Source organism: Temnothorax curvispinosus, unplaced genomic scaffold, assembly GCF_003070985.1.
Source record: "Temnothorax curvispinosus isolate PA1 unplaced genomic scaffold, ASM307098v1 QBEX01015018.1, whole genome shotgun sequence".
Taxonomy (NCBI): domain Eukaryota; kingdom Metazoa; phylum Arthropoda; class Insecta; order Hymenoptera; family Formicidae; genus Temnothorax; species Temnothorax curvispinosus.
In genome coordinates this window covers 946,379-962,638 of record NW_020224798.1, presented here as the reverse complement: position 1 = coordinate 962,638, position 16,260 = coordinate 946,379, and the positions used below count along the sequence as shown (strand labels likewise).

General features: G+C 39.4%; 1 protein-coding gene across 5 annotated transcripts in view; it reads right to left on the bottom strand.

Moving 5' to 3' along the window:
* Window positions 1-16,260, bottom strand: part of LOC112465207 (four and a half LIM domains protein 2) — a 112,679-nt gene that overhangs the window by 52,101 nt on the left and 44,318 nt on the right. Inside the window, exon 1 of one of the 5 annotated variants that reach the window (XM_025032656.1) lies at window positions 10,033-10,326. The exons of 1 other annotated variant lie outside the window; for it this stretch is intronic. In XM_025032656.1, coding sequence (XP_024888424.1) covers window positions 10,033-10,121 — 89 coding nt within the window. In that variant the 5' untranslated portion in view covers window positions 10,122-10,326. Of the gene's footprint in view, window positions 1-4,379; window positions 4,791-7,567; window positions 7,588-10,032; window positions 10,327-16,260 lie in introns of those variants that run through there. 3 more of the 5 variants (XM_025032657.1, XM_025032654.1, XM_025032650.1) reach the window with 3 other exon arrangements.

Genomic DNA, 16,260 nt, shown 5'->3' with positions numbered 1-16,260 from the left:
CCTCGTAGTCTTCATTAGTATAACGACTAACTTTCACGCATTTCTTCTTTGAATATATATATATATATATATATACATATATATATTCAAAAATTTGCGTCATATTCGTCGGGAAGACGTCCGGGCATTTAATTCGTTCGGGTTTACGTAACGGAACTTTGATGAGTAACTCGGTGCGAACGCATTAACTATCCCGCCAAGCTCGATGCGGCGGCGTAGCTGCGTAGTTACGTCGCACAAGCCCGTGACATAACTTGACAAGGTTTTGGCAGACCCGCCTTTATGGCCAATGAAGGTTCTTTCTCTTTCTCTCTTACTCTCGAGGTGGGATGTAAACGCGACGTATCTTTTTTGGACTTGGTCGATAATATATAAGCCTTACAAGACACATGACATGGTACGCCAGTAATCTCAGTAAGTACAAACAATGATTAACAGCAGCATTAACAACTAAATTACAACAATCGGCCTTTATTTTTCAAGAGCGTTATATTTTCTTTCTTTATATAAATTCTATTTCATATTTTTGCAATTATCTTGAATATGCAAGTGTGTTTCTTACTTTTTATTACTTTGTATTACTTTGTCTTTTTACATCTTTTCAGATAAGATATTATTTATAAAAGCAAGTATTTTTGTGTGACGATATTTTGTTATACCAAGTATTAATTTTATTCTAAATTATAAAATGGTAATAGTTAATTGCGATTTAGTAATTAATAATAAATTAATAATATTATTTAGAAGAAACGATATAAATCCATAGACTGTTTCGGAAGCTATGTACGTTATATTGAAACACAAACAAAAATCTAGAAATCACATTAGCTTGCTAATTATGTATTTCAAAAATGCGTATGATTTCGTCTCTAAAAAACATAAAATAATTTCATTTAAATAATACATCATCTTAAGATTTATTCGTAATGGCTGCAAATTTGAGTTTGAGTTATTAACATAGTATTTCCAATTAGCTTGATTTATGTCACTATAATTTCGCAAACACTTCTCCGTTTTCCATGATTCGAGATTTAGCCCCAAAAATTTTCCGCTGCTCGGCTGTTTGTTGTTTTTCTAGATGGTACCTCAATGGAAAGAATGACGAGCTTCGACAGAGTCGAGACGTCAAGAGTCGAATCGCGATCTATAGAGAACCGGGCTTGCCGGACAGATCACCTTGGCAATGAGTCCGTAACTTATTCTGGTTCACAAATGCACAAAGATTTATCTTCCGAGATTTTGACATCGCGCGTGTGTGGTAGGCGGCTAACTTTTCAAGTAAGACTTGGAACATCTGGCGCGTGCGAGTTTGTTGAAATGGACCCTCCTCCTTTTAAATAGCGGCTTAATTACTAATTAACCGCTCTATTTAGCGGCACAGCGTTGTAACGATGTAGTCTGTTATTCTTGTTCATGACTCACAGAAACATATTTATAATTTTACGTTCGACATGCTTCTTGTGTAGGTAAAACTGCGAGGGCTTGTTTAAGATGAGTTTAACTTTAACATATCCGTGTGTATATATAGGTATATGTATATGTATATGTATGTAAAAGAAAGTACAGAAAGTATGAAAATATTAATTAGGAAATATATGCTGCCTTATTATCTTTAATTTTGAAAAAAAATTATTACAAGATTATATTTTTACATATACATATTTCACACTTTGTCAAATGCAGTTTAAAAGAAATATTTTTTAATGCACTTTTTTATGTATTTTATATATAAATTTTCTCATTTGATTACATGTTTTCTTAATCTGATTACATGATGAATCTTAAAGTTTTCGTGACCGCGTACTTACGGTACTTAATATTCGATCCTCGAGCGTAGAACGAGAACATTGTACACGCACGTTGCGCAACTTTAATGAGAATTATGCATGTTCGTCGATTTGGAAAAGCGATGCAGTACGAAGTCTTATAAGGCCATCGATCGATCTTGTTATCGATCCACGTATTGATCCCGCAGGCACAGCTTATCATGGCGCACTGCATCGTGGAGGAACACTTATGAATTTGTACGCTTTTGAAACATGCCCACGAATAAGGTCGCGTTCGCGATTCATATTACGCAAATATGTATGCCCGAAAGGCTTAACGCGAGATTATATATATGCAGAGCCCGGGGCAGGCCGGTTTAAGACATTACGGAGCCTGTCGCTCCGAGAGAAGATTTAGGGGCGTCGCATGAAACGCCACACCATTAACATGTAAATAATTACGGAAGAAACATGAGAAGATACATAGGAATGATTTTAATCGGATTTTAAGGGATTACGTCTCTTAAATAACGAACTTGAATAATGTTAAGAGACTCTTGTAATCGCTGAGAGTAACTTCGCGATCTTACTGAATATGCGATATTTGTTTGTAACTTTGCAATAGTAATATATCCTTCGGCTTTTTTTTAATTCTGATATTGTAGGAAGATATAGTACTTGCAATAAATTTACAGAAATATCTGTTTAATTTCACTTTTCATTAAATATAAATAAAGTTTATAAAGAAGCATGCAAAACTGTTCATATCTTGAATGCCTTCTTAATAATGCTTAATGTATGCAAATATAGTTTATTATATTCTTATTTCCATTATTAACGACATTAATAATTATTTTCTTTTACATCATACTTACACAGAAAGAACTGAAGTATTTAAAAATTTAACTAGATACAAATCTGAAAATAATTTTGTTGGACCATCAAAATAATTCATGTAGAACACTCAAACTGATTATTAAAATGTAAAAATCTTTTTACAGCATTATCATCATACTTCAGCGACCTACTATAATTATTTTGATGATGCAACAAAATTACTTTCACATCTGTAAGTAGATAAATTTTTAGATATTTCAGCAAAACTGTTCTTTCCATATATTTTTACTGTTTTACAGTTACTTCTTTAAATTAATTTTCATGTGTTTATTCAAAATATATTTTTCGGCATACTGATCGTTTTTTCTGTATTAGCAATCTATGTTAAATCGTCAAAGTAATAAATCAGCCGTAATTTAAATAAAGCGTTCTTATGAATTTTTCTTATGAATTTTTCTTATGAATTTTTCGAACGAAATAATTTGGCATGAATTCCATGACGTTCCAACTTAACACGCTCGAGCAGAATACGACCGTCCGTATTTCCCGTTCATCGAGAACTCGCGAGTTTGTGATTTAACTTATATACCGCGCGCGGCGATATCTCGCCCATCGCATCCTCCCACGAGTGATGCACGCTGAGCTGATCAAAGCGGTCCTTTGCGACGTCGTCCTAACGAAGACACGTGACGATGATTCCGTGAGAATTTATGATCGCTCATGCGGGTCTGCAATCAAGGGCCCGCGAACGGATTAGTCGCTCGACCGATGATCGTATGAATCCGACGAGCCGCGCATACGAGGCTACGAGGAAGTACATTCTGAAAAAGCTCATCTTCCGCTACTGCCGTCGTCGATAAATCACCGCGCGGACTTATGAACCGTGAAAAACGGACAGGTTACTGTCCCCCGGGTTTCTGCCGACGCGACGCCCCAGTATAACGAGGATGTTTCGTTAATGATCTCATTAAATCAACGAAAGGACGGCCGTCGGCCTCTATGCGCGAGCGATATCTCGTTCTCTCTCTCACGACGATAATTCATTCCGGGGACGGTCGCCGTCGCTGTCGTCGCCGCCGTCAACCGGCCCGGCAAATTATTACGCGACGTACTTAATTTGTTGCACGTTCCGCCTCTTATTGATCGTATAATTCGCGCGAGATCACGAGGGTTGGATTTATTTCAAGTAACTGTGCTGTACGCTGCTATTTCGCATAAATTTCTTTATAAGTAACCTTCACGTTTGTTTTATTAAAGTTCAACCACTCTTTCATCGTTCTTTTAATATATCGATTAATTATAGATTTATGCGATCTGTTGAACAAAAAGATTTTATATGATTTCATTACGTGAATGATCATTTATCTTCATTTTAGAAAATTTATTTGACAAATTATAAGACAATTTTCTTTTCGTGAAATATTTAAATGAATTAATAACTAATTATACACATAGTATAGAATATATATGATGTAAATGTATGTGATGTAATGAAACAATCCTGCGTTTGACTTGTTAATTACAAAAGTCGGTCCTCAGATAGTTTTATATTGAAATTAAGTTAATCATGTCATAGTCATTACGATTAAGTAAATTTGCAGTAACATCTTTTTCTAATGTGCGTCCAACTCTCCTATTTGTATCTTGTCGATATCTCAATGTACTTTTATTAGCATGCACACTTTCATGCGACAGATTAAGTTGAGCAGCAACAAATCACGCACCTTATTCGTGCGCGCGCGATGCGCACGCCGATAAAAGAAAATAAATTCTTACACGTTACAATCGCTGCTGCATGGATCCTCGTAAGTGCGACGATCAGGTTCCGCGGCGTCCTGCGGCTCGATCGGAGGGGCGCCGATCGGCGATGCCCCTCCGATGATCAGGGAGGAAGATCTGCGAGGGCCGCGTCTTCTCATCGCGAAGTTCCGCTCGCGCGAGGGGAATCGCGGTGTTTTCTTCTTCATTTCCGTCACCTCTTTCACCAAGAGCCCATTGTCCCAAACCATTTTGCTAGCGATCCCGCCGAGGAACTTTAATCGCAGTCGGGCAGAAATTCGCACAATTCGGTAGGGAGCGTTTTCTGACGCACGTTATTGCGTCGATGAAAGGACACGGAGGATCGAAGCGGTAACGGCTGAGAAAGCGCGCGATGACACAGTTGTCTCGACCTTCGATCGGGTAAAACTGAAACCAAACCAAACGCGCGATTGCCTAAGGCTGTGGTAACAACACACTTTACCGAAATACACGTGACTTGGTAAATCGGGTTACGTTAATCGGGTTACGCGATTATAAATCGATGGCGTTCGTCTTAGCCGTTAAATTCGTTTGCTCGCGAGGATCATTGATTTGGAAAGTTGATTCTTTGAAAAGCTTGATTCCCCAGAGGTCTTTAATATTCAACGTTCAATTCATAAGCAAATCTTTCAGCTAATTTTCCTATGAAAAGGTCGCTGAATTCATTCTAGTAACAGTTAATGTAATAAGAATCAAAACATCGTAAAAATATTCTTACGTCACGTTATAACGCGACACAATTAGTCATATCCATCCATCGAAAAAAAGAGTACGCATTTTTGCATCATTTAACAATTAATTATATGCAATCGCGTTTCCAATATTTCCATACTGATTGACGCAATCGATGAGTCATGTTTTTCTCAAACGTTAATCGCAAAAAAATATGAGGACAGGGAAACAGAAATCGAGGAAATCATGTCAGTAGAAATACTAAAATGTCTTCTCTATTCGTATTACGGCTCGTCGTTTCTACGATTTCATAATCTACGAGTTCACATGTCAATTAATGAAACATCGGAATTAAGAAACGAGATGTATTAGAAAAAAAAAACTGCGTTACTAACTGCGTATCCTGAAAACATTAAGCAATGCAATAAACTTCTCGAAATGTTTTTCCGTTTCCCACTATAATATAATACATTATTATACACTACCATTAAGGGAATCGCATGACGCAATTCCGCTATGTGCGCATTTAATTAGTCGACGTATCATCGTGCATTTAATTAAGAAGAAGAGACATGATAGTGAGCTTCACGTTCTGTGTAACGCAACCATCGTTGCATCGTTACAATTCTCTGTCCTGCGTCCAAGCAATATTTTTCAAGCACAGCTTTTCACCGAATTCCAAGCACCGTGTTGTTACATTCGATTGCGTAATTTTTCAATGATTTTATAACGCATAACACATTCAGATTTTTACCAACGTTTTTCTCATATCGACGCTACGTCGCGCGCAATAAACTATAATCATTTTTTTTTTCTTATCTGATACCGATCGCGAAACTCAACGGCGTTCTTAGCAGTCGCGCTCAAATTGTGCGAGAATACGTTTCCTCTATCTCGATGCAGAATTTTTCTTTCCGATCGCGCCTGCGAGTTCTACCGATTTATGCTAAATCGCCTTCCACGCTTATCCACGCACGAGTTTCGACTGACTCGTCCCCTGCGAAGCACACGGCAAAGCGACACGGTTTGGTCGCAGAAGAAGGCACGACGGCGACCTTCGAACGTTGGTTTTCATTACGACCATTGTCCTGGATAGCTCTCGTCCGCTTTATGTCACCCGTCTTCCGCACTGCTTCTCGATTGCAGCGAGCGGACACCGTCAGCCATGCCTCTCTCATGCGTCACTAAGGTCACGTCGCGTGAATGGGCAAACGTAGTTTGCATACCGTCTCGATTTTTGCATTTTCTTTACGCGTATATATCTGAATATATAAAAAATACGAACGCACACACACAAAATATGTAACATATGAAAATGTAAAATATAAAGATCGAGAAATAGATTGCGTGAGACGCTTCTACCCGTGAACGCTTGATGCAATTTGGAGAAACACCGACGACATAAATGACAGCTTAAAAGATATGTGTGAAATAACTATAATTTGCTCGATACATACACATCGAAAATACGGCGAAAGAAAACGTTATAAGAACTCTTGACAGAGTTTCTCGGACAATTTGCGCGTTTGTTACATCGGTCGTAAATCATCCCGCGGATTATTCGAGGATCCCCGTACGTTCGCGACTGTACGGCCACATTAGCCACATCTGCGTTTATCTTTATTCGCGTGTTTCCTCGGCGCGCGCATCGAAATGACCTTCCATGAATCGCAGTTTCCAGCGAACTCGCTTATACGCGACGCTGTGCGTGCACCGATTATAGCACTCCGGTAAAGCCGGGCGTTTTCCATTAGGCAAGCGAAGAGGAGACCTTTGTTACCCCCTGGCATTGAGTCGGACTTTGACACCGCGCGACCGGTAATGTCCTGAGATATTAACATAGATAATTACGCCGGGTAGATAATTACGCAGTACGCTAGGAGTAGGCTAGCACGTAACAGAAACAAATTTATGCGTTTTGTCGAAGTATTTATACTATAAATATCGCAGTAGCAGCCGTTCCGCGAAATTATATCTGACGCGATCGTTATGATCTTGATTTTTATCGAAAATAGTAATTTCGAATTATTTACCACCTGCAAAAACGTTTACGAGCGAAATATGACGTAAATCGCCTACGATCGCGTGATACGCGCGGCTCGTCATCGTTATCCTACGATGTTATGCACGCCACAGCCACACGTTTATGTGAATTTAATGGCGAGGAGGAGTCTCGGCTAATTCGATTAACGAAAATAACGTTTTTTCTAGAATCCCTTTTCTTAGCCTTCTATTTTTCTTAGCCTTATATTTTCTTAGACTCTCAATTAGTTTCGTCCTTTCCTTGTGAGAAAACATAATCGTTCTAAATTAAATTAGTGACATGAGTTGTTTTAGTTCATTTCTCTTTTTATATTTTCAAAATAAATATTGGTGCGCGCGCGCGCGATATTTAATTAACATTGAATTTAAGAATGGGGACAACTGACAAAAGGACGCCACACCTTACGATTACCGTCACACATTTATCACAACAATGAATTCAAACGTACTTCATGTATTAGGTCAAACTCGCGGATTGGCTTGATGGACAATGAACTCCGAGGCACTCGCGAGAAGACTCGCACAATAATAACACGACGCGAAATACTCGGATGACGATCGCGCGTCGCGTTCGCTTCAGCACTGAATACGACTGCCGGCGGTCGGAGATTCAGTCAGTGGCATCCCAGTCGATAAGGATTATCGCGAAGGAATGACCTCATTATCTTGGGAATCCTCGACCGAAGTACGAGGGCGACAATCGGGACGGTCGACCGCGTTAATCGTAAAGTAAATATTACAAATAACAAGAGCATGCTGAGCGAGTATATCTCCCGCGCCGTTTTACAGCCCTTTATCATCGCGCTGATGTTCTTGCCTCGCGCGAGATTATGCATGCGTGTTATTTAAGCCGCGAGTGAATTGGCGCAAAGTGTATCTCAATGAGATGCACGCGGCACACGGGGAACGCTCGTCATCTACGCGGAGATATTATTGCGGCCGTTTCTCAGTCGCAGTGCAGAGTAGACGAATAATTCGCGTGCGTTAGGTGCTCCGTGAAACTTCTGACAGCAGGATTTTATTCATCGTGTAAATCACGCGCAATGACTTTCCTGTGTGAATTTAATTTACTCCTTTATTATACTACTTTGTTACGAGGAGTAACGTGATATTAGAATATCTATACAAGTATAGCCATTGTCTTCTTTTTGAAATATTGTCTTGATCGTCTTGATAATGCAGATTTAACTTGGAACTTCAATCTTTTATTCTTAATGTAACAAATTAATCAGTAATAAAATAATTTTTTTTTGTACATTACATTGACACTATTTTAATCTCGGAATATTCTGCTAACATCATTCAAACATCATTCCATATATGAATAAATGTGGATGTTTAGACTCCAGATCGCTCCATGTACTTCAATATTCATTTCATCGATGTGTGCGAGCCATCCGAATTCCATCCTTCTATTTATAACAGAAATTATGTATATCATCGCAGCTACTTTGCATTTCACGAAATGCACGAAATGCATTTTGAAGTGCCATGTAAAACGGTCTCGCTAGCAGGTTTCTCAGACTGAGAATCCTTAGCAGCGAGACTGCTAACTGACTTATCGCGTTTTACTGTACAGGGGGACATTTAGTGCGGACCTCTTTCCGTCTCGGGGTAATAACTTAAGACGATTTACTCGTAGCATTTGAACTCGGTTCTCCACGGGGGTATAGTCGTTTTATGCACTAGACGTTATAAACTCATTGTCAGTGTTCGGAGCCTGCGAGCTTATCGAAAAAAAGATGATAATATTCGAAATATATATAGATATATCACGTACATGTAGATTTATATTACATAAAACCAGGATTACACAGCACATTATGTCGGACGATTTCACGAGATCGCGCTGCGTAGCAACAGAAAATATTATTCGTATATACCCCCGGGTTTAGAAGAATTGCGCGAAATGCAGTTTCGGACAATGACGTGCGCTTGTCACAACAAGCAGGATGCACTTATTTATCCCGATCGTAAAGACGCGCGCTCGATCACGAGCGTGGCGCGATGCCAAGAGTCACGCGAGTTCGAACGTGCGATACCCGGTGTATACGTGACAGTCACACAGAAGCTAATCATGAGTTTTTGGTGTTTTACGAAAGCTAATGGTAGAGCGTTCATCTAAGGTTCACACGCAGCCAAAAAGGAATCAAGAAGTTTGCTTGTCTCTATCTTTTCCATTAAGACGAAGTAGACGTTTTATTTCCCCATGAATAAATAAAATAAATTAATGTTAATAAAGTAGTGCATTTTAAGATCTATTTTTTTTAAACATTTATTAATTTTTTTTTATGTCAAGTTTTCAGTCTTTATGTATACCGCTATTCGAGTACAGAATGTTTCAATTAAATATTAAATTTATTTGATAAAAAATTTTACGTAATTTATTATAACAATAAATATCTAATGAAGTAAAATGCTACTCTGTGTTAGAATCGCAGTATAACGTCGTGTCACATCTGTTGATATATATATTACGAAAGGGGTCTTAAAGCGAGCTGTTGATAGATGCATACATAAATCTTTTTACATCCGAATGCGCGTAATGACACGTGTGTAGAAATCAAGCGTCCGAGAATAAACCGCTACGAAAATGCTTTCCGAATTATCTTCGGGTAATACTTGCGAAATGTATTTCGACGAAAATACGAAAATAAGCAGACCTCCTAAATAGTTCATGCAAACTATCTAGACCCAGGATGTTTCAGATCTATCAGGTACATCTGCTCAGCTATAAATCTTTTGCATTAAAGAGTTTCTATTAACGGAAAGTGTTGATGCAAAACCATCACTCGCGTTCCGATACCCCATTTTTCAATCAATATTTTACATATTTTAATAATTCAATTAACGGTCGCATAAAAACTTTAAAGATCCCGACACATTCTCGTTTTTATTTTCGAATATCACTCACCGCGCGTCATGACAAATTTCCTCCTCTCGATGCCTCTTGCTCTCAAGAATGTCGCTCGCGTGCCACGAATCCTCCCATTTGGCTCCCATCTCGGGTGCAGCGATTGAATAGCCCGCACGTGGTAACCACGTGGAGAAACGTGACGAGAATCGCGAAGGAGTTCACCGACCAAATTGCGAGTCACAGTCGATCGATTAAAACGACACAATGAATCCGATTGTGATTGCCGGACCGAAATAAATAGAAACGACGCTGCTCCAGTTGAAAATGATCGTCTCTATTCGTGAAAGCGACTTACGAACGCAGAGAAGCGTCGTTCGAGAAGGATTCACTTCCGATCATCCACGCTCTCTCTCACAAACTTGCAGCCTGCTCTTGAACACCCGTCCAATAACTTTATCGCCCAGGCTGTTTGTCCCGATAGCGGCAGACGACCGGTCGATCATACTCTAAATTTAGCGGTGGCGCGCAAGCGAGAGAGATGAATAGTGACAGAAAGAGGAGAGTAACGCCCGCATATATGCACGCACACGTCCGGAAGGGAAGACGCGATCGCACGCACTGAGAAGAGACGCGAAACGCGCGATGATGATTCGCTGCCATGCTCGTGCCTCGTCAGTGTCAGCTGATCGCGTCGATAGTTGACTTTCACGTCGGTGGATTTATCGATTTGTTCGATAATAACCTTGTTGCTCCGACGCGTAAACGTATACGTGTTCCTCTACCCGACCGATCGAATGATGCTCTTATTGTTAGTCATTTCGTGAATTCTGTCAGTGATTCGATACCGAATTATTTATTGTTGTCATATATAAAATCGGTAAAAGAAAGAAACGATATTTTTATTTCCAAGTTTTCATTCCAAATTTTCTATTTTTAATAAACAAATGTCCTAAAAAATATCATTAATAAGCTTCAAATACTTGTAAATAAAAAACCGTATCAAATTGGATTTATATTTACAGGACATTTTCTATTTCATTTTATATCAGAAACATGCTCCTTCTGTTTTGTACAGTATGTCATGTAAAACTTTGTATAAATATGTATAAATATATAATTTATATCACACATAATATTAATAAAGAATACTCATGAGGTCTCTTATATAGTTTAAAAAATAACACTAATAACAAAAATAAAAGTAGAATAATATACGTTATATGTCTACACACATTTTCAACCGTGAAACCGGATATATTGGAATTCGGAGATTAAAATGTAAAATCGATTACAAGAGATACATTGCAGAAGAAATTCGCAACGAAGTGCCGGCCGACAAAGCAACGTGTTTCCTACCACGGCTCGTGCATGCATGGATTGCGCATTACAAATTTCCGTGACGGCATACATATACGCGCTGTGTCTGTCGCGAATGAATGGACGCCCACGCCTGCGTCTATCTGCCTTTCAATTTATATAATAAGAGGAATTTATCGACGTCTGTCATGGATATTACCTAACATCAGTTATCCGATAATTTTAGACTTATCGAACGCGCGCATCGAACCCAGCGTTAAATATTTGTGATGCCTTCATATATTTCTGCCTTTCATGAAACCTTGATGATAAACCGGATATACTTTATTTACACACGTCGAATATTTTAAATTGTAATTTATACGTAGAAAATTATGCGGTGTGACGCAAATACGCATTTCAATTAGGAATTTTATCTGACGTCAACATTGAAGTGATCTGATAAAATAAGAAATAAAGTTCAGATTATGCAGGATCAAAGTACATTACCGTGTACAAAAAAAATTCTAAAACAGAGAGTATCCCGGAATAAGTGAAAAGATAGTACGCGTCAGAAATCATTAGGATATATTGAAATCAAAATATACTTGAATAAATCAAGACAACAGATTGCGATCTGGAGTGCGTTAGAGCGTTCATTCTGATGGCGATGTACAAGTCTTTTCAATCATGCCGCATCACGGTCACCCCACTGAGCACCATCAAGGTTGATTTAATCATATTCTTCCGTCACTCTTAATTTTCGCTCCGCCTATTGTAAGCATCGTGACATCCGTGAAATTTATGCTGTACGTTTACTTCTCAGCACTTCCGACGCCCGTCCGCGTTATAAATTATTTTGTGTGCGTTTCATATATCGCCTCGAATACACGCTACATCAGATTGAATCAAAATCGATCCGACAGGGTCGAGGTTTCAGATAGAGATGTCGATAAAAAATGCTTTAGCTATGATTTAAATGTAACCCCTTAAAATTATATAACAACATTTCCTCGTTTCCACGTTTATTGTTTCAAAAGTCAATGACCGAACGGCTTGACGAATCACATGAATATGCATTGTGAAGAGGAAGTTACCTTCGACAAGCTCACGATATTCTTAAGCGGAGAGACACGTGGCGGGCTTCATGTAAACTGAAGACGACACGCTTTTCGCGGGGAATTCTAAACTCCTTCGTGCTTCGCTCACCCACGCATTGCATTCTCATACGACGGCAAAGAAGCGAGGGGCAACGACGACGACGACGACGACGATGTGATTATGCGTATGCACTTCGCATGCAAGCAAACACGCATGCATACACAGCGTGTCGCGTGTCTACAGGACGGATACTGACACGTTGAAGTATATAATGCGATACGGCGAAAATGTGCGCACTTTGTATCAAAGCAAGTAGAGAGGCCTCGAAATAATCGTGCGACCGGCGAGTTCAACGTATTCTCGTTATTATGGCAAGCGCGTACTTAGTTAATTTTACGACGATGTAACGTTCGATGTTAAAATTTTTTTTATTAAGATTAATCACGAGATACGAAAAAAGAGAGTTTAAAATGCTGTGTTCGATTTGGTAACTTGACGTAAGACGATAATTTCTCAAAGAAGCTTTTAACTTCTTTTTTTATCCGAATGACGCGCGCATGCTGGGTGTCGTCATAGATAAATAGTCGTATGACGTAAAGAAAATGCATTTCTCACAGGCAATATTAGATTGGTTTGTTTTTGGAGCGTCGGTATATAACTTTCAAAATCTATACGTTATACTCTAATAATTAACGACAAAGTTTAATTTTAAGTTTTTTTCATTGTGGTCCTCTGCATTTATTTACTTAATTTTAATTCGTATATTTCCATATCTTCTCTAGAAAAGATATTTACAGATTTTTTTTCAAGCCCGCTTCGGCTGCGATACTGCTTGGAGCAACACGAAATCGCTGCCAAGTCGCCGTCGCCGTTGCCTGAAATCGCGTCCAATATCCATCCGTCCGTCCGTCGGACATCGCTTGAAAGTTAAGAATTGTCCTGTTTATTCCACGTCCAAGTTGCCATTCGACGAGACTATTTTACACGGAACGCGCACATGTACCGCAATCTAAATTCGATACGATGCAATTCCGCCGGCAGAAATGGTCGTGAAGAAAATCGTAAATATAATCGCGCGCGGAGATCAAAGATCCGCGGCGATTATTACGGATCGTGATATTAAGAGGCGATCGAGCGAATGAGCCGAGCGAGCGAGCGAGCCGAGCGTAAAGTTAAGTCGATTATGTCTCTATTACACGACGCGCGGGTGCCCACGGAATTCGTGACGGGGTTATTAACGCCGAGCATTAAACGCAATAAATGGGCAGCCGCGTCGTGCGCCGCGATCTCCAGAAATAGTCTTCTTCCCGTAGCGAGAGATCGGTCGATTATATCGTCAGGCGGTTGATAAACGTATCGGGGTCTCGTTCGCTTCGCTTCGTTCGTGCGATACCGCAACGGTATCTCGGCAATTTTTCCGCCTAAGGATGATAAGCGACGATATCTTCGACGTTAATTACACCTGGTACGTCGTGAATTACGCGATTTCGCTCGATCGCGGCTCTTATTTAAAGAGCGCGTATTCGCCGTAACGTGAGATTCGAACTGCTGCGGTAATAATGACAGATAAGACTAGGGTAAAATTATTAGATGATGAAGAGGATAACAGCGAATAAAAGTTTCATCGTGAATCAATTGCTATAAACCTATAATAGACATACTTTTTTTTATGATTCCACTACTAACCTTTATCGTTAAAATATCATGGTAATTGAATGTCATATATAAAATTGTTTAATACGTGTATAATATTGTTTAATTTAAATTTACGAAAGAACGAAATCTTATTATCTATTTACAACCGTGAGATTTAATTGAGTTTAATCGAGTTTAAAAGTTTTCCAGTGACATTTTGATCAGCTAAAGATAAATCGAATTGTAAATTAATCAGAATATATATCTACGAATATAAATATCACTATGTTATATCCATACGTGAAGTCCAATTTAATCGGATCGGAAATACTTATCCGCGATTTCATAATATTCTCACGAACTTCTTGAAACTCAAGCCAGCTCGGCACGAACTCCAAACTTCGCCGAATGTGCTTCTTTACCCTATTCTCCGGAAAGACACGTTATTTATTTCGATAAATGCGAGCGGGAAGAGCGAGGGGCACATCCTCTCAACATCCCTGCACGTGAACCGTCGAGGAAGATGAAAGGGAAATAACTTGCGCGGCGCGAAAATACCGCGCGATCCTTGGAAAACTCTCTCAGATTTCGGTTTGTTTAGTAAATGCCTTGTGGCCTCATCGCTAAACGACTTAACCCTCTCTTTCCGCGGCAGCGGCCATGACGCCGGTAAAGTAATGCGGTAAGCACGATATTTACCAGAAATGTCGCTGACTACCCTTTCCCTGAAGCTCTCAAATTACACGGGCCAAGAACCGGCCTACGGAATTACGACCGGCCGCGCCCAGATTGCCCGTAAATCCGACGACCACGCTTTTAATTGCCCCATCTCATCCTTCAACCAACACAGACAGCCGTCGCGACACATTTTTAAACATATCGATTAACATTATAAGGAAATTTCCATTTTTGCTTCGTCTTCAAAAAATAACTCAATTTTACATATTTTTACGTTTATGATGAATTAATCGAAAGAAGAAAAATGTCCATAGGGTCGATTAATATTTCATTCTTTTTGCAGGAGATCCGTCGCGTGGCATGTTTCCGCACATCTGCAAATTAAAACGTCCCGCACGGTGATGACGTGCGTGCGCGACTACAAATCTAAAGTGTCCGACGCTGAGCCGAAGTAATTTGTCAATCTGACAGTGACACCTTCACACGCAACAACGTCGCGTTGCGATGTTGCGCATGGTTTCGACCCTTTGAAAACTCGACATTTCCGATGCGAGAAACACGCCGTAAGAAACAAATGCCGCAAAAGTCGGGATCGTTAATAATCGAGATTCTTCTTTGAGCGAAGATGTCGGAGGTAAAGTGCATGGAGAATCTTGTTTCGTGTTGTTGTGCGTTAACTTACTATTTTTAACAATAACATTCTTATATCGTGCGAGGTGTTATACAATCTGTTTAATTATTATTTGATTATATTGCATACATTTGCAATATCAATGTCCTTGCAACAAAACAAAAGTTTATATTGAAAGAAATATAATTTCAATCTAGATATTCTGTAATAGTAAAATGTTTCACACTTTCAGGTAACTACCCGCACGATAACAAAAATATGATGTCAGAGGACAGGATGTGTGGGTACAGGAACATTTTCGTAAGCCCTACGGGTTTGCTTCACAAAGGCATTATTTTTCGTTCGACGATACGACAGTCGACCGTGACTACGGAGTTAAAGTATAAAGGTGATCTCACTGTATGTCGCGTGGGTGAACGGTATCCGAGACTCACACGCACCGCATCGCACACCTGCGCGTGACCGCCGCACAATAATTCTACTGGTTACAATTATTGCACGAGCACCGTCGTTCCTCGAGACAAACGCACGGTGAATCCGCATACCCGCAAAGAATCCGGAAAATAACAAAAGAATTGATGAGGATAATTGTGGTGTACGTTAGCAACGGGAATTTTCTTCAATGATAAGTAAAACTAACTGTATAATAGCAAAAGTAATAAATACTTGTCTTTACACGTCCCTTCTGCTGCGATTTCCGTAAGATAAAAGTAATAGCTAATACTACGCTATATCCCCACCTTAGATTGTAGAATATTTACATCATATTCAAGACACAGCTAATATATTTTTCCTGTACTTCTTAGGTATTTCACATTACAACTATATTATAGCTGTATAAGTCACAGTTTTAAACCGTATTTGTTTGGTGCATGTAGGCTAGATCATTGGAAAGAATCTCTCTCTCTCTCTCTCTCTCTCTCTCTCTCTCTCTCTCTCTCTCT